Source organism: Ceratotherium simum, chromosome 20 (assembly GCF_057802395.1).
Source record: "Ceratotherium simum simum isolate JZ-2026a chromosome 20, ASM5780239v1, whole genome shotgun sequence".
In the NCBI taxonomy this organism is placed as follows: Eukaryota; Metazoa; Chordata; class Mammalia; order Perissodactyla; family Rhinocerotidae; genus Ceratotherium; species Ceratotherium simum.
In genome coordinates this window covers 50032782-50051405 of record NC_141919.1, presented here as the reverse complement: position 1 = coordinate 50051405, position 18624 = coordinate 50032782, and the positions used below count along the sequence as shown (strand labels likewise).

Here is an 18624-nt window from a genome sequence, read left to right as displayed (position 1 = left end):
TTTTCAACTCGTACTACTACCACTAATAAATAGCGTTTGCTGAGGCCGCCCTTCTTACGTAAGCAGCCTTCTTTCTCTGTGAGGTATAGCCTGTTCTGATTTCTATTATACACATAAGAAACAGGTTTCCAGAGGTTGCCGTCTTGCTCACAGAGCTCACTGAAAACCAGGTGATTCCAAAGCTCAATTCCTTTTCTCTTTGAATCTAGCTGCTGTCAGTTTCTTCTGTCTTTAGGTTTGGGCAGAAGAAAAGAACCCAAGGATTGTTTCTCCGCATTGTTAAAACTTATCGAAACTGGCCATAGGCAGTGAGATGAGTAAAAAACACTGAACTACAAGAATTTGGATTCAGTCTCTGCTGTCATTTGATGTCTTTTTACTTGCGCCAGAACAGTGGTTCTAAGTGTCACCTGGTAACTTGTTTGGAAGGCAAATTCTCAGGTCCTACCCCAGACCTACAGAATGAGAAGCTGTGGCAGTGGGGCTCAGCCAAGCCTACTCCAAGCTGAGAACCAGTGGACTAGAGAGTTTTTCATCTATAAAGTAGGTGCTTTGATTCTTCTGTCAGTCTCACCAAGTTGGTGAGATAACCAAATAAAGGTACAAGACTTCAGAAACCCTTGAAAGCGCATCTTTGTATTGCTGTGGCTTGCTAACGTTTTCATTCACTGTGCTTTTTTAGAGCCCATGCTTCGTTTTCTTACACTGTTTGCAAAGAAATTGCAATGAAGTGTGCATGTGGTAAGCTGGGAGGCTCCCTTGTCAGAGCTTCCCTCTTGCGGTATCAAGGGCTGGCATTACTTGACCTTCCACAGCAATTCTAACAGTTGCGTTACTGTCCTATGTGGTTAATACAACTACGTCCTTATGTTGGTGGCACCAAACTTCGGCTGTACATAACCATCCTAATGCTTAGGCTACACCCAGCTCAATTACACCAAAATCCCCTGACAGTGGGACTCAAGGCATCAGCATGTTTGAAAGCTTCCCGGGTACTCCAATTGTAGCTAACGTTGAGAACCAGTACCATATGCAGAAAAGATCTGATGTTAGTTTCACATAAAGACCTGTCATGTTCCATGAGCACCCTCATGGGACATCACTGGCCTCTATTTATTCCCTGCAAGTATGAGTAGGCAAGGGAAGCACCATGGAGAAAACAGTTAATGCTGGGGCCAGGAACTGCACTTGTGTGAAAGCATGTGTTATTTCTGTGATGACCTTGGTCAATGATCTAAGAGGCATTTTTTTTTTTTTCCAGACTATAGCACTAACTCCATTCCTTTTCCTCCCAGCTCTTGGCAACCTTTGTCTCTATGAATTTGCCTATACGTCGTATAAGCAGCAGCAGCAATATTTGTCCTTTTGTGTCTGTCAAACATACCACATTTTGTTTATCCATCTGTTGGCTACACGAGTCGTTCCCCCTTTGGCTATTGTGAATAACACTAACAATAAACACTGGCATACAAGTATCTGAATCAAGGAGCATAATTACTGGGTCATATGATAACTCCATGCTTGGCTTTTTAGGAGCTGCTCAACTTTTCCATAGCAGTTGTACCCTCTTACATTCCCACCAGCAATGTACAAAGTTCCAGTTTCTCCAAATTCTCACTTATTTTCATTTGGGATTAGTTTTAAGTGGAATCTCACTGTGGTTTTGATTTGTATTTCCCACATTAATGATAATGTGGAAAACCTCGTGTAATGATTTTTCTATTTTCGTTTTTAAAATGTCTTTTAAAACGTCCCTAAATATATTACAATACAGGTTCACTGTGGAAATTTTTAGAATCTGTATATAAGCCCAGTAAAAACTAAAATTTCTCATAACCATTATTTTGAATACTTTGATTTGTTACGCTTTCCTGAATACCTGCTTCATATTCAAACATATCAGGGCACACAGACTAAAAAGACAACCCAAGACTCATAGAAGAGGGAAAGGTTATGAACCATAGAAGAAAGAGAGGTTATTATCTATCAATGTCACTATGACAAGAAACACTGAAGGCTTGGGAACTACTCCTTACACCAAGTTTTTAGTCTCTCCTTTTTAACTCAACTGCTCTCTATGGCGGGAACTTAGGATGTGGGCCACTTCCAGGCTGGAAATGTTATGCTGATTACAGGAGATACAGCAGAACCAGAGACAGGATCAAGAGGCAAAAGGCGCTCTCATAGTCTCATTCTGGTGTTTGCCAAGTTTTTAAAATCCTTTTTTGGCTCATTACCCCTCCAGTTTTGTTCTCCACCCTTGTTTAGTATTAAATATTGAACTGTAGTTAAATAGTATTTTTTTGTATTACTCATTTTAACTAGTTAAATGAAAAGTTACCTTAGTGAAAAACCAATGCTCTAATCTGGGAAAAAAAAAGCCTGTGGTGACACGCTGGAAATGCTTTGTAATCAGTATATTAAGGAGACATTCACACATTTCAATTGCTTAAATTCTGATATCCAGATTTAAGCCTGTGAACATGACTTTTAAACATACAATTAAAGCTATTCATCATAATTTGCTATACTACCAACAGTAAGTTACAGTTACTTTGGAGCATAAATTAAATGGTTTAAAGCAAGCCTGTAAGTACCTAAAAAACACCTTCCTAACTCATACATGCAAATTACTCTCCATAAAGTCTTGTGACTTTAACTAAGTCACCCTGGCTCCTAAAGTCACTACTGTGAGCCTTATCATGGTCCAAAGAAAAGGAAAAAATAATATAACCAGGTCTGATAGTTATATATGTTAAAAAAACAAAAAAAACACAAACATGGCACAGCAGAAGGGAATGCAGTTCTGTAAGTGCAAGTCCTGAAGCAGCAGCAGATTTGATAAACCCCTTCTGTAGAAAGGTGTCATTTCTATCACTGATCCCACAGGCTCAATCACACAGCATGCCATCTTCAAGTACAGTGGAGGCAATAGAATAAATGCAGAAGCATCACAATGAATCCCACTTAATACAACTATACAGACCAACACTTCGCTACAAAGTAAGTTCTTTGTCTGATAGCCAGTTAATACAGAGTTTTAATTTCATAGCTTAACAATAAAGGGTCATACACTGAAGTCAACACATAGACCTAGCATTTCAGTCTAAGCTAGTCCATGTACACAGCTGAAATCAATTACAAGGTAAGACCTAACAAATGCCAGGGGGAAAATTCCTTTTAAAGTAGTTTTTACAGGTATTAAACTTATCTTGCACACTGAAGTCATCATACATACAGGGCAAAGTCAGAGCTTTTATATTTGAGTTTATTCTTCATTTAACTTTTAAAACACTACTATAGTTGAATATTTAAACAAAAACAATAGCAAGTAGTGAGCATATTATGATTACAGTCCTTCACTCATTCACCACTGCATATAAAATGCTAGCAGTGAGTGTTCTTCACTGGCCCCATTAGGAGGTCTGACACTGAACACCACCCCTGGGATGATGTTCATCATCCTCATAGGCTTCTCCATTGTAATGGCGCCGTCTTTCCTGATTTGGATCAAAGTCCACCAGTTCTACCTGGTCCATTTCATCAGTCTCTTCTACTTCCTTCCTCTCAGGTAGGAGTTTTTCCAGCAAAGAGAGTTTATCAGGAGAGAGAAAGCCATTCTCAGGAAAGTTTACCTATATAAAAAGAAATTTCTACTGTAAGTTCACTTTGATTTACTTCATTATTAGCTCCTTAGACAAATTACTGTCCCATTTTCCCCAGAAAAACACATGTAACCACACAATCTTTCAGTGAACCTGCCAATCCCAGGTTAGAACACATGTTCTAATAAGGCACAGCATCTCACACTCTGAGAACCAGCGTAATGATCCTAGTCAAATTGCACTCTAACAATCATTGTCTATTCAGCAAATATTTTTTTTTATATGTGAACCCATCCTATAACACATTCCAATCCCTTTTAACAGATAAAGCTATTCTTACTTTTTAAGGTAGTCCTTTTTTACCCAGAGATATTTTTAATAAATGTTAGATTTGTGGGTGAGAGGCCAGTCAATTTAAGACTGAGGAAAATGGCTGGGTTGCTTTATGAACCATCCTATTAACAAACTAAGCATTGAGGTATTTTGCCAAAAATCCACAATAGTTACCTTAAGTGCTTCCGCACTTTAAGATCCTAGTTATAGCCCTCCATTAATAAAACAACCACTTGCCAGGCGCCCCTCCCCCCACCTTTAACTAGGCAATAATAATGCAAACAAACCCAATCCCAACTTGTCAACAGAGAATGCCAGTGGTATTAGATCAATGTACCTCCTCCTGGACAAGGGAGAATATAAATTTGATGTTTTTTGCCACTCAGAAAATGTAATTCAGTTATCAGCTTTTAGTAAGCTAATCATTCTCAAATACTCCTGGAGTATTTCATGGCTTACCTTAAATTCAATGATTAGGCGACCCTTCTCATATGGTCTACGATAAATTGGCATGCCTTCATTTAGCACACACTTGATATCTCCATGCTTGACGATTTGACCTAAAAACATTGAAGCCAAGTTCTTCCTTAAATATAATCACATTTTTATGAGGCTTTAGGGAAAGTAAAGAACAGAGGAATGTGTCCCAGCTCACTGATTTGTTAGCACCATTGAGTCGATTCTGACTCGTAAATCACTGATAGAAGTAAATTTGTGAAACAATCCTGTTACCTTTTATTTATGGATTTTCTAGGGGCTTCCAAAAGAGAGCCAAGACCATACAATTTCAGCTCAGCTAACAAGGGAGGATGTGTAGCTAGGCAAGTAAAATACACCAGCTATCGGCAGACAAGAAAAAGAAATACTAGAATAGAAAGAGAACCTCATCTAGTTACCATACCTGGATGAGAGGTGATAACTATGGTTCGGTTGTCAAGAGTAGATATTGGCTTTTGGAAGCCACATAATGCTTCAACCAGCTGTATGTCCATACACATGAAAAGGTCTTCTCCTCGTCTGTATCAACGTAAATACGGCACGTACTTAGATCTTTCAAATAACCAATGATTAGAAGTACCACAGCAGGCAATTCTGTTTTCTTAACAGCAAGGTTATCTTTTACAAAAACACTCTTTTTTCCCCATTCTAAAAACAGAGTTGAGGGTCCAGCCCGGTGGCACAAACGGTTAAGTTCGTGCTCTCCGCTGCAGCGGCCTGGGGTCAGCCAGTTCGGATCCCGGGCGCGCACTGACGCACCCCTTGTCAAGCCATGCTGTGGCGGCGTCCCATGTAAAGTGGAGGAAGATGGGCATGGATGTTAGCTCAGGGCCTATCTTCCTCACAAAAAAATAAAAAAAATAAAAACAAAAACAGAGCTGAGAACTGAGACCAACAAATATATGGAGCCCACCAGCCCTGCTGTCTGGACAAAGCTTCAGAACTCCTTCCACACACTTTTCTAGGCAGCCTTTATCACTATCCTCAAATTGTTTCATTATCTAATTTTAAATCTAGTTTCTCACATAGAGAAGAAAAAAATTCTCAAAGGAGTGAGGCTAAAAGAAAGCAAAAATACATGAGAGAGAGAGGACATCATGGTGTAAGTCGAACAGACTTCAGCCGGGTCCTGGATTATCTAGGTTCTATGAAATTAAACAGTGGGGACATGGCCAATTTCAAGGGATAGTTAAGAATTTCTTTATTGATGTACATGACTGAAGTAACTTAGCGCCTGGTATATTACGAACACAATCTTTTATATTTAGTAACAGCCCACTTCCTCCTTCTAGTGCTTAGACTTTCTTCTTTTCCATTCCATATTCATAACCTATTTTTAATCAGGCAGAATACTCTCCAGAAAAACTGAGGATTTGGGGCCGGCCCCGTGGCTTAGCAGTTGCATGCTCGCGCTCCGCTGCTGGGGGCCCGGGTTTGGATCCCGGGTGCGCACTGATGCACCACTTTTCCGGCCATGCTCTGGCCGCGTCCCACATACAGCAAACTAGAAGGATGTGCAGCTATGACATACAACTATCTACTGGGGCTTTGGGGGGAAAATAAATAAATAAAAATTAAAAACTGAGGATTTGCCTCAAATGATAGCATCAAAATCCTGACAGCATTTCCCATTACTGTTGAGACGCTTGTAGAACATTCTATTACAATTAATTCAAAACCAGTTCCTTCAGATGTCATTCCCAACAGATTTACTGGAACCCTAAACCAGCCCAATGTTTTAAAATTAGCCATGGATATCTATTTAACACATTCACTGTTAACCATCAAACTTTTTTTTTTTTTTGAGGAAGATTAGCCCTGAGCTAACATCTGTTGCCAACCTTCCTCTTTTTTTTGCTGAGGAAGACTGTCCCTAAGCTAACAGCTGTGCCCATCTTCCCCCATCTTATATGTAGGATGCCTGCCCATAACATGGCTTGATGAATGGTGCGTAGGTCTGCGCCCAGGATCCGAACCCACAAATCCTGTGCTGCCAAAGCCGAGTGCGCGAACTTAACCACTACACCACCGGGCCACCCCCCATCAAGCTTTCTTATGCTTCATTTTAAGTTCATCATAGACACAGTACTAAATATTTCATAGCAAAAGACTCGAACTTATATTCTATTTTAGTTTTTTACAGAGATGGTTGTAGACATTTCTTTACAATTAATTAAAAGCCAATCCAACTTACCATGAACTCAAGATTGAAAATGGTGAAAGCTGTAGAGCATTTATTTCAAATTAACTGCTTATACAAAGATTGAGGGCAAAATTCTGTCTAGGGATGATTCCCCAAATCCACCTGTTTATACTCATACAAAATATCTCCTAATTGAAGCATATCCTCCAAATTCCAGATTAGGTAACAATTTACCTCAATTTAGACAAAAAGGTAAAATCTTTTTGTTTTTAGCCTCTTAAGATTGAAACATTAATGGTTAACAATCTTTTAGCAAAGACACTTTACATAGCCTAACTCTCCGGCTATACTTTTCCGGGGAACTTTAGGAAGTATGTTCTAAGAGTAAAGAAAAACAATCTTTAAAATTTTAAAAAAATACCCCAAATATGCAAGACATCGGTTTGAGTAGCTGATTATAAAGCTCTCACCGAGTAAAGACAGCGTGGTCCTTCTGATCTAAGACAATGATAATGTCGCCCGGCTCCAGTCCTGGTTCCTGGTCTCCCTCACCATGGAATGTGATCTTCTGGCCATCTTTCATGCCTAAATACAAAAGGTTAATTTCATACTCTTGTTTAACATCCAACTAAGGTCGGAATCTCAATCCATTGAGAAACACGTGCATGAGAAGAATGTTTACGCCTTCGAGGATGCTCAAGTTCGTAGAAATGACTAAGCATACCCACATGATCTAAGTCCAATTTCTTACTGGAGAGAGTGATCACAGCAGAGAACAAACTAACTCTAGAGGCAAACAGATCAGGCTTCCAATCCCAGAGTTGCTATTTACTAGCAAGATTCCTCCGGGGAAGCAAGTTGCATAACCTTTCTGAGCACCGTCTTTCCCACAAGGACCTACCTCAGCAGGGCTGTCGTGAGGATGAAATAAAAAGGTCTACACTGGCACCGGATCAGGGACTGGCAAACATTATAACCGTAAACGTTAACTATTTCAATTTCACTACTTACTTAAAAAACTACATCAAATTATTTCTATTAAGTCTCACAGGAGCATAAATCAAGACTTTCTTTTATGCTATTAGCAGTATTTACATATAGAACACCTATATATACAACAACCTAAAAAACTTAATCTCTAATCTTTCTGTTGAAGATTGCTTCTGTTTAGTCCCCTTAAAAAAAAGATAATTACTCCCAGACACTCCTTCAGACAATGGGGTTAGCGTCAAAAGTACAGAGAGAAGTATTTTCCAAGAAGGCAAAAATTTCTTAAAGGCCAACATATTTTATTGAGATTCCACACACACATGCCGCTCCCCCCACCCCGCCCACGTTTTAGTTCAGCAAGGGCTTACTCACACACGTCTTTCAACCTAACTCCTGTAAGTCTTTCAACCTAACTCCTGTAACGTATCTGCAGATCACTAGGCTGCAGATTTCCTGAACCAACCATCACTGAGGTCACCCAACAAGAGCAACTTTGTTTCACTTTCTATTACTGAAAGTATTAAACGCATATAAACACAGCCAATAGTACAATGAATCCCTATATAGCCATCAATCTGGATCCAGCAGCTACCAACTCAGGACTAGTATTTCATGTAATTAATACCTCCATCCACTATCCCTCCCCATATCTGAAGCAAAATCCAGACACACCAATTAACCCACAAATACTTCAGTATGTACCTCTAAAAAAATAGGAACTTAAAGCACAATACCAGTATTATACACTGACAAAACTAAACATAATTTGTCTTGAATCATTCACGAGGCAAAGTACCTGTCTTGTTATACTAGTGAAGCAAGTAAACTCAGTTAGGTTTTGCCGGTTGTTCCACTACTGTCGAGAGCATGGGTGAAGTGCAGCAAATGGCTTCCCGTGCAACTAATGCTCTCCTAAGTACATACTGTTGGTAGCAAGCAAAGTGGAACATCTTACCAGAGGGAAAAATTCCAAACCCTACCAAACATGGGCCAATTAAAAGGGAAAAAAATGGAGTGAGGGCAGTATCATGATTCACATGGAAGAATATTATTGCAGAGGCTTAAATTAATGTAGATGAATGTATTAATATGAGATGATATAGCATTAAGTTTCATATAAGTATGTACAGTATAATACTAATTTCATTTTAAAATAGGAAAGTCTTGGGGCCAGCCTGGTGGCGCAAGTGGTTAAGTGCGCGCGCTCCGCTGCGGCGGCCCGGGGTTCGCTGGTTCGGATCCCGGGCGCGCACCGACGCACTGCTTGGCAAGCCATGCTGTGGCGGCATCCCATATAAAGTGGAGGAAGATGGGCACAGATGTTAGCCCAGGGCCGTTTTCCTCAGCAAAAAAAGAGGAGGATTGGCAGATGTTAGCACAGGGCTGATCTCCTCACAAAAAAAAAAAATAATAAAAAAATAAAATAAAATAAAATAGGAAAGTCTGAAGGAGATTACCCTAACATTGATTATTTCAAAGTAGCAGAATTAGAGATTCTAATTCGTTCTGGGGTTATGTACATTTCTAGAATTTCTACAATGAATATATATGTACTGCTGTAATGTGTTCTTCAAATGTTTTAAATAAATTGACCAAATTAAGGAATTGGCAAAATAAAAATTAAATCCTAATAATATAAAAAGTTATATAGTTATAACCAGGAACCCAAGAGGCAGAAACTGACAGGTATGTTTACATAATCTGTAAAAAAACATTTTAAAAAGCAATATTCATAATCTAAGTTCTTACAAATCAATTAAGAAATAAAACAAGTTCATTTAGTTTAGAAAAATTTCAAGGAAATATTAATTTTAACGAGATTCCCAATTCTTCACCTAAATTCCCCCCAAAAGACTTAAAAGTACACATATCCCTTAATTTAGCAGTTCTGAAGGAAATTAAGAATGAAGAGAATTAAGTTTGGAACACTACTGGTCATTTACTGATGTCAGTGTTATATGAAGTGAGGAGATCCCTAACGTATTCTCTACAAATGTACAAAAAAGTCTGGATTGAAAAACACTATTTACTATGCAGCTAAGAGCTCTCTCTGGGGTGATAATATATACGATGCTATTAAGGACAGTTTCCCACAATTACAAAATGTAATGTTAATCAACTAAAAACTTGCTGTAGCTCTCAAGAATTCAGAGTAAGTGGCTCAGAACTCACCTTTATCAATATGAACTTCTAGAATCTTCTTCTCTCGAACTATCTTCCTTCCGTTGCAGCTTTTACATCTATCTTTAGGACTAATCCGTTCCCCATGGCCCTGGCACTCCATACACACAGACTGAATTTGCTGAACCATGCCAGGGCCTATCTGATGAATTCTTATTTGCATTCCAGTCCCTCGGCAGTTGGGACAGCACTCCACTGCTCCTTTCTTACCACCTCGGCCTAAACAGTGGAAAAAGAAATCAAACATTATCTGAATTTAGTACTGAACACAGTAACGAATGTTTAGTAAGACCATTCCTAAACACTACACTTTATTAATACTTTCAAGGTCAATGGAATGCTGCCCTAAGAATCTACAATTCAGCCTGTTTAATAAAACCTAGCCAAATTCAGCTTCAGTTATCTATAAACTTCTTGACTGCTGTCTTTCCAAGGATCCATTTCAGAATTTTGAATTTTAAACTTGTGCTCCCAAAGCACAATTCTTAGTACTACTTTATCTGAGATGGGAACATTTTAGAGTTCTCTTTAGAAAATACCAATTTCCAAAAAATAACTTGTTATTTATAAAAAGCTTAGAGGTTCACAGCCAATAACGTCTCTAATTGAAACAAGTGAGTGTCCACAAAGAGACACTGGGGGCCGGCCCGGTGGCGCAAGCAGTTAAGTGCACCCTCCATGCGGTGGCCCGGGGATCGCTGGTTCAGATCCCGGGGGTGCACCAACACACTGCTTGTCAAGCCATGCTGTGGTGGTGTCCCATATAAAGTAGAGGAAGATGGGCATGGATGTTAGCCCAGGGCCAGTCTTCCTCAGCAAAAAAAGAGTGGATTGGCAGATGTTAGCACAGGGCTGATCTCCTCACAAAAAAGAAAAAAAAAGACACTGTTTAAATTGTATTACAGATTATTAAGACACTGGAATGATTCTGAAGTTTTAGAGATAGTAAGATAAAAAAGGACACCAAATTAGATTGATGCCAACTGCATTTAAAGTATACACATAGGGCTGGCCCCGTGGTTTAGTGGTGGGGTGCACGCGCTCTGCTGCTGGCAGCCCAGGTTCGATCCCGGGCGCGCGCCGAAGCACCGCTTCCCCAGCCGTGCTGAGGTCGTGTCCCACATATAGCAAGTAGAAGGATGTGCAGCTATGACATACAACTATCTACTGGGGTTTTGGGGGGGAAAAAAAATAAAGTATGCACGTAAGTGCTGATATTTTGCTAATATTTCTCTAGCTGTGAGGTTCCGGTGGTTTTCTTCATACCTGCACTCTCCAAGATTTAATTTGTTTTATATATATCCAGAAAGGCTTCAGTTACAGTACAGATGTTAAAAGACCATACCTTCACATTTGTCACAAATCACATTCTTTTGCAGAGCTAGTTTTCTGGTTGCACCATTATATAAGTCTTCTAAGGTTACCGAGAGCTGATGTACAACATTTTTACCTAGGAGAAAATATTGCTCATTAAGAATCTAAAACGCTGCATCATATTTGTGCTCAACGCACTATAAAAACGGAAAAGGATAATGAAAGACAAGCCTCACGTCTGTTGAGCACCTATTACATACACAGAATGTTGGTCACATTACCACACAAGATCCTCCAACTGTGATGTAAATTCAGATCAGGAAAATTGGGTGAGATTAAGAAATCTGCCTAAGTTGTGGCCATTTTATAAATTATGGCAATCAAAAACTGCAAAATCGGAGCTGGACCGCTGGCATAGTAGGTAAGTTCGCACGGCCCACTTCAGCAGCCTGGGGTTTGCAGGTTCGGATCCTGTGTGTGGACATATGCACTGCTAATCAGGCCATGCTGTGGCAGGTGTCCCACATATAAAATAGAGGAAAATGGGCACAGATGTTACCTCACGGCCAACCTTCCACACAAAAAACAAAAAACCCCCTGCAAAATCACTTGAGAAAACACTGTTATTAAATAGAGGCAACATTTCACAATAAAAATCCAAATTGCATTTCTGTCCCAATACATTCTTTCAATCTTTCACTTACTATGGTATTGAGCAACATGGCCAATTACTTCATCCAAAAATCCTTCAGCACACCAACTGCCAACCAATCAAGATCGGCCAGGGAAGCTGATGTATTTCTTCAGTCTCCAAAGAAGACAATTTAGAAGAAGCAAGAACAGCACATTTACTGCACTAGTTGTTTAAAGGCGAGATCTCTCACATCCTTTATCATAGCACTAACAGAACTTGCCGCAGTGATGGAAATGTTTTATACCCGTGCTATCCAACACAGGAGGCACTAGTCACATGTGGCTATCGAGCACATAAACGTGGCTATTGGAGACTGAGGAACTGAGTTTTTCTTTTTGAATTAATCTAAATTTAATGTGGCCAGTGGCTACAAAGGAGCACCATATCTCACCTCAGAAAGCAAAGTGGAAGGTGGAGATCATAAAAGGATACTGAGACTACGGAAACGAAGTCACCTGCCAATGGTTAATAAGTTCCTAGCTAGTGATTCTTCCACAAAGACTTTATCTATCACAAGACAGTAATGCCTTACGTGTAAATGAAAAAAATCCCCCAACTCCCATCTGCACAACATGCCAAGTGAACGTTTCAGTTTCCAATGAAGTGTGAAGCACCATTAACTATATCCTACTGCTCCTACCTACCTCCACCTTTGGGTTCTGAATCATAAATACAGTCCCATGTAGCTGCTTCTGGCATGCCAAAAGCTGCCAACCGCTCTCACTGCAGCTTCATCGAGTGTGGAGTACAGGGAAGGAAAAAGCTGCTGCAGCTCTATTCAGCAAGTATTTTCCAGTGTCACACCAAAAAACGACCTTTCATTGACCTAAGCCACACACAAGAGCCTGCCGGTCAATCCTTCATTAAAAAAAGCAGAAAAAACAAAAAGGACCACTACTATTCTGTGGGACAAACCATCCTAAGCAATTGATTTTCATTGCAAATTATTTCAGGATAAATTCCTTAAAATTAAGTAAATAAAAACATACCCCTTTCAAGGAGCACTGAATAAACAATTTCCAGTCTTATCTCAATCTGAAACAGTTCCAAGTGAAATTTAATGGCTTGCCTATTCCTTCTGAAATGGGCTCTACCCATCAGCCCTTGTTTGTTTGTTTGTATAAACCCTACTGGGAACAAAATGAGACTAACTCTCTGACCCCAACACTGTACTCCTATGAAGAATATTTCCACAGCTCAGAAACCACACTTCTGTTAAATGTTAAGGACACATACTCTGATACAAGAAAGCCAAGGCAAGATTCAAGGCACAGCAGGCTACTTGCTGGCAAAGAACCTGTGCTCCAACCCTGACTCGACTGCTGCCTTGCTATATCCAACCAGGAGGAAACTTTAGGTTTCTGAACTTTAACTCCCTCTCGTCAGTACCTCCCACTGGGTGGGTGGGGTCAAATAAGATTTGTAAAAATTTAAATTTTTTTTTAATTTTTAAATTTTTAAAAAAATTATGTGCCTATTCTTTGTTTCTGTAATTAATGCCGGATAACCTCACAGAAATCGTCTGTATCTGAGAGCTTTAGAAGCACTCACTTGTTAGCACTGGATTGGCTTAGCTATTTTTAGTTACATCAAATCTCATTTAAAAAAACTATACCATAAATCAAAGTGGCAGTTTATGGTCAGTTTGCAACACTATACTGACACATAAGCATTTAAAATAAGTGAATTCTCAAGAATTTGCTCTGACCCAGGGCTTCTTTAATTTGCTGCAGGGAGACTAGGCTCTTCTTACCTCTCCTTTCTCTCTGCATCCTTCCTCCTCCTCCAAAAAACATATCAAAGATGTCCATGGGGGAGCCAAAACCGCCACCTGCGCCACCTTCTTTAATGGCCTGTTCTCCTCCTTTGTCATATAATTCCCTTTTCTTTGCATCAGACAGCACTTCATAAGCTTGAGATATCTGTTTAAACTGTTTGAGAAAAAAGGGAATAAATTTCACTAAAAAAAACACTACAAAGCAAAACCACTATATTAGACAGTCAATTTCAGGTTGTAATAGAAATACCATACACCTGGCAAAGAACTATCCAGCTATGTTTAATATGAGCATGCTACTTGCCTTCTCGCCTTCGTTTGGATTTTTATCAGGGTGATACTTCAACGCCAGTTTTCTGTAAGCCTTTTTCAGTTCTTCCTGGGTAGCATTGGGTTTGACCCCCAAAACATCATAGTATGTGGTTTCTTTCACCATTTTCTACAGCATAAAACAAGAAAAGGCAATTTTAACCGACTTTCAACTGGTAGTTTTAATTAGTAAAATCAGAGTTAAGCAGAGAAATCTGTTCTTCGCCAAATCTGATTATAAGAGCACCGCCTTCCCTAAAGTTCACGGAGAAGGTAACGATCCCTTCGATAATTCAGCCCTGAGTTCTAACAGACTAAATATAAGCTAATAATTATCAGGGAATAATTCAAGAGCCTCCTTCTACAGCAGCTGGTTCCCCTCTCCCACATGAAAGCCTCCACACTAACGCGACTATTATCTGGACCCTTCCTGTTCGCCTCCCCAAGCAGTGAGCGGCAGCAGTAATCAAAAGGAGCACTAATAGGTTCAGTCCATTGGTTATTATTACATCATCTTCGTCTTCGGTAAATCTGATAAACCATACCCTCCCGAGAAGAAAAGACACTTGAGCACAAGGGGGCTGGGAGGGGTTTTGAAACTAATTAAGAACGCCGGCGCCAGAGAGCAGGCTCCCCTCCCCCTCAACCCTAAGGATGTTTCTCAATCACAGGACTTAGAGCTCCTCGGCTTCGCCCGCGGAACCCCCCTTGCCTCCACGAGCCGGCCCACTCTACACGTCGGCAGGTTTCCCCCTGCGCTGGGCGCCGACAGTGAAGGTTTCCTTTTCTCCCTCCCACCCAAGATCGAGCGGTGGGAGGCGAAGCCCAGGGCTCAACAAAGAGAAGGAGGGCAGAGCGGAGAAGCGAAACCTGCAGCCTCCGCCCGCTCCGCCCGCAGCCCCTCGCCCCTCAGCTCCTCTGCGCGTGCGCGGAGTCGCCCACCCCCGGCGAGCGCGGGCAGAGGGTCGCGGGGGCGCGCGCGCGCGCAAGCCGCCGCCGGCGGGTCCGCGGGGACCTCAAGCTGGATGGGGAGCGGGGAAACTTCGGGAGAATCTCGGGGTCGCTCGCTGCGGGCCGGGGATGGGTGGCCGGGCACTACACCAGCCCTCCAAGGAGGAAATCGTGGGTCCGGGAACCGACAACCCTCCCGCCCACGCGGAGCCAACCGCCCCCGGCCGCGGCTCCCTCCGGCTCCCGGCGCCGCCATGGGGGCCAGGGGACGCGCGGGGGCCGACACTCACCGATGAGCGGGCCGAGGCCGGCGCGGGGGAGCGGGAGGGAGCGCGTTGCTGTGCGCAGCTCGGGTCGCGGCTCCTCCGCCTCGCACCGGGCGTTCTGGAAAGTTCCCCCGGCGCGCCGCAGCCGTCGTCTTTTGTAGCCGAGCCCGGTCGCGTCACCCGCCGGAAGTCCCGCCCTCCCCGGCGCTCCCACCGCCCCGCGGTTGCCCGGCAACGGCGCGGGGGCGCTCGGGCCGGGAGGGGCTTGCCGAAGGGCCTTGTGGGGGTGGGCGCCAGCCTGGGTTCCCGGCGCTCGTGGAACTTTCTGGAGCCCTTTTTTTCCGCCGGTCGGCCCTAGAGTGCGGAAGTGTCGGGCGGGAGCGGGGCCTGCCCGGTGCTGTGCAGCTCGGTGCCCACACCGGTGGGGTGGCGGCCGGGGTCCGCGGGGACGAGGGGGTGCGGGCACCGGCCCGGCGGGCGCTGGGCGGGCATCTCGGGACAAAGCCCCGCCGCGCCTCTTCCCGCTGGCGCCTCGCTCGCCTCTTGGGGCCTCTCACCGGCGTGCTTCCTTAGCCCTGAGGTTCTGGGAACCCGCCGAGCAGGAAATGCTGAGCAAGACGGTCCTGGGCCACAGAACAGTCCCGCAGGCCTTGGGTCTGGTTCCTTTTCACGCGCAGCCCGCGGCCTCGGAAGAGCTCTCTCTGCAAGTCCAGCCTCCGAGACACGTTGTCTGCCGCGGCCTCCTGACTCCTGCACGCTGGGCTCAGGGCAGCGCTGAACGGGGAGACGTTGTCATGCCTTGGAGCAGACTGAGCGCCATGGACTGCTCTGGCTGGGCGTTCCCCGGTTTGGCGAGCCTGTGACACAGAGTGGCCACCAAGGGTAGCTAACAAATTGTTTTAATTACCTGACTTAACTTTTAAGCCCCCCCCCCCCCAGGTCTGTGAACCGTGATCTACGGTCTGCACAGTGATTGTGGGCTTTCAAATGTTGGAACGGGGGTATAATGGAAAATAGGGTCTGTCTTTCTCCCTGAACACCACCGCTAGGAGTATCTAGCACCAAGAAATCTGGAGATGCAAAATTGGAAAAGCCGGGTTCACATTGCTTAGATTTCATTGGGGAACCAGACAAGTCAATGCACTATAAGGGCACCACAAGACAGGTTAGCCAGGGAGAGGCTCCTGTATTCGTCTGATGGAACAGGGAAGGCTTCCTTGGGAAAGGGGCGGTTGAGCGGAGTTTTGAAGAAAGAAGAGCATTCCCAGCAAAAGACAAGTACAAAGGACGGCTGAGGTGTGAAAGAATATGTTTCCAGAAAATTGCAAGTAACTGGATATAGCCAGGGCTAAGGGAGCTGGGGTGGCAGGGAGTGTGGGTTCAGAGCTAGTTGGGGAACACCTCTTGGTATGTCTTGCTAAACAGTTTTTGAACTTTATCCTGGAGGCATCCCCATGCGTATTCAGTCTTCTCTCTTTTATTTAAATAGTGCATGCAGGGGCCGGCCCTGTGGCATAGCAGTTAAGTGCGCACGCTCCACTGCTGGCGGCCGGGGTTCGGATCCTGGGCACGCACCCATGTGCCGCTTGTCAGGCTATGCTGTGGCAGTGTCCTATATAAGGTGCAGGAAGATGGGCACAGATGTTAGCCCAAGGCCAGTCTTCCTCAGCAAAAAAAGAGGAGGATTGGCATGGATGTTAGCTCAGGGCTGATCTTCCTCGCAAAAAAACAAAACAACAAAACAGGTGCATGCCAGTCACACCGAACTATCTGCAGTTTCCCAGAGGCACTTTTTCACCTCTCCGTGCTTTTTTCTGGCTGACAAACACCTAATTTTTCCAATCTTAGATGTTACCTTCTCAAATACCACCTCTGGTATAAAGTTTTTCCTTTTCACTAGCAGTTACTAGAAGTCTAATGCTGCCAGGCAGGGTACTAGGGCTTGATAATGTAAAAATCACGAAGTCATGGTCTCTGCCGGCAAGGAGGTCACCACATAAAGGAGAAGTTGTGTGATAAATGCAAATAAAGGAGTATTGGGGTGCTGAGTATGGGGACCTGGCACCGTCCAGATGAGTATCCAGGCTGAGAGACAGGCAGTTGTGAAAACATGAGCAGTTAATAAAGAACAGTAAGCGAACAATAATAAATATTGTTCATGTGTTATGTAGGTGTTGTAGTCCCAAAGTTCCTTCTCTACTGTAACATGAACTGTGTCTATGAATCTAACATTGGTTAAGCATGTGAAATGAGCTTCAGTACTGTGTATATCAAATCACTTCAACCAAGAGTTTCCACAATAAATATTACCATGTCTAGTGTTTCATAAATCCTACCATGTTTAGTGTTTCTTTTTGCCTAAGGAACCCAGTTGAAATTCCCACAACTTTTAGAAAGATGGAAGTGTGATACAAATAAGATAACCTCCTTGAGAGTGCGCACCTAAGACTATGAAACATGATATTGAAAATGCTTTTAAAATCTGCAACCTCACTAAGTGAGCTTAATTCTTTATTAAGAATAACATAAGGGGCATAAAAGTTGGTTACAAGAAGGGAAAAGTGTACTTATTTGCTTGTGTGTGCATAGAATATTTCAGAAGGATACCCCAAAACTTGTAATATGGTTGCTTGTGGGGAGAGCTAGGTGCTGGGGAGAGGCGGATGGGAGGGAGACATTTCACAATATACCCTTCTGTAACTTTGGAATATTTAACCCATTTGAATGTGGTATTTATTTAAAAATTAGAAAAATATAAAATTTCCTCCTCCCAATGTAAGCTTTGAACTAGTAACTTGTCACCCCAACAGCAAAATTAGGTGATTCTTAGTTGCCTTAAAAAACATCAATACGTATGTTCCGTTTGACATTTTTCCCTTTATAGAAACTTATCTCAGTGATGCTGAAAATATGTCCTGATGAATATTCTGGCTTTTCAGTAATAGAAGTTAACACTTTTAAGAAGCACTCTTATTTACATAAAATGCAAAAAGATTAGCAATAATTTACTATGTGATCTTTTCTTGTAAAGAAATGAGATCATATTATACATGCTGTTTGCACTTGCCCTTTTACTTAATTTATTGTCATCCTACCAGTTCAGAATAAATAAATGTACCTTGTTATTTTTAACGACTTTATATTAGATAGTATGCAGGCACTATAATTTATTTAACCATTCCCTTATTGATGAACATTTTGGCAATTTCCAATGCTTTGCAAACAATGCTGCAGAGAAATTCTCAAATACAGCTTTGGGCACTCAAGCAAGTATATCTGTAAGATGGACGTCTAGAATTGAAATTGCTGGGTCAACGTGAATGCAAATTTAAAATTGTAATAGATAACTTTCCATGTCAGTTTGTACTGCCGCCAGCAGCATGAGTGGGTGTTGCCAATATGGAGGGTTCTGTGTTTTTTTAAATCTTTGCTAACCTTAGGGATTAAAATGTGATATCTGTTGTTTTAATTTGAGTTTCTTTAATAATGTGGTTAAGCATCTTTTTATTTATTTATTTTTTGGTGAGGAAGATTAGCCCTGAGCTAACATCTGTTGCCAATCC

At 42.3% G+C, this 18624-nt stretch overlaps 2 protein-coding genes across 3 annotated transcripts in view; one reads left to right on the top strand and one right to left on the bottom strand.

Moving 5' to 3' along the window:
- Positions 1–3022: 3022 nt before the first annotated feature.
- On the bottom strand, positions 3023–15248 carry DNAJA1 (DnaJ heat shock protein family (Hsp40) member A1). The gene is made up of 9 exons (XM_004428366.3): positions 15086–15248; positions 13840–13974; positions 13512–13689; positions 11096–11200; positions 9742–9969; positions 7050–7164; positions 4840–4955; positions 4398–4498; positions 3023–3635 (listed from the first exon to the last, which is right to left on the bottom strand). Exons 2-9 carry the CDS (start codon positions 13969–13971, stop codon positions 3417–3419), a joined length of 1194 nt encoding a protein of 397 aa, XP_004428423.1. The 5' UTR covers positions 13972–13974; positions 15086–15248; the 3' UTR covers positions 3023–3416.
- A 335-nt stretch (positions 15249–15583) lies between these two features.
- The window catches only part of APTX (aprataxin), a 35796-nt gene continuing 32755 nt past the window's right edge, over positions 15584–18624 (top strand). For both annotated transcript variants that reach the window (XM_087444724.1, XM_087444723.1), the window contains exon 1: positions 15584–15943. The gene's annotated coding sequence lies outside the window, so the exon portion shown is untranslated. The remainder of the gene's footprint in view (positions 15944–18624) is intronic.

Excerpts from the sequence above, each read along its gene's own strand:
- DNAJA1 (XM_004428366.3), bottom strand. The coding sequence starts at position 13,971 with ATGGTGAAAGAAACCACATACTATGATGTTTTGGGGGTCAAACCCAAT. Across the intron at positions 7,165-9,741 it reads AGAAGTTCATATTGATAAAG|GCATGAAAGATGGCCAGAAG; the intron begins GTGAGTTCTGAG and ends TTTTGTATTTAG. Across the intron at positions 4,956-7,049 it reads GACCACGCTGTCTTTACTCG|ACGAGGAGAAGACCTTTTCA; the intron begins GTGAGAGCTTTA and ends ACGTTGATACAG.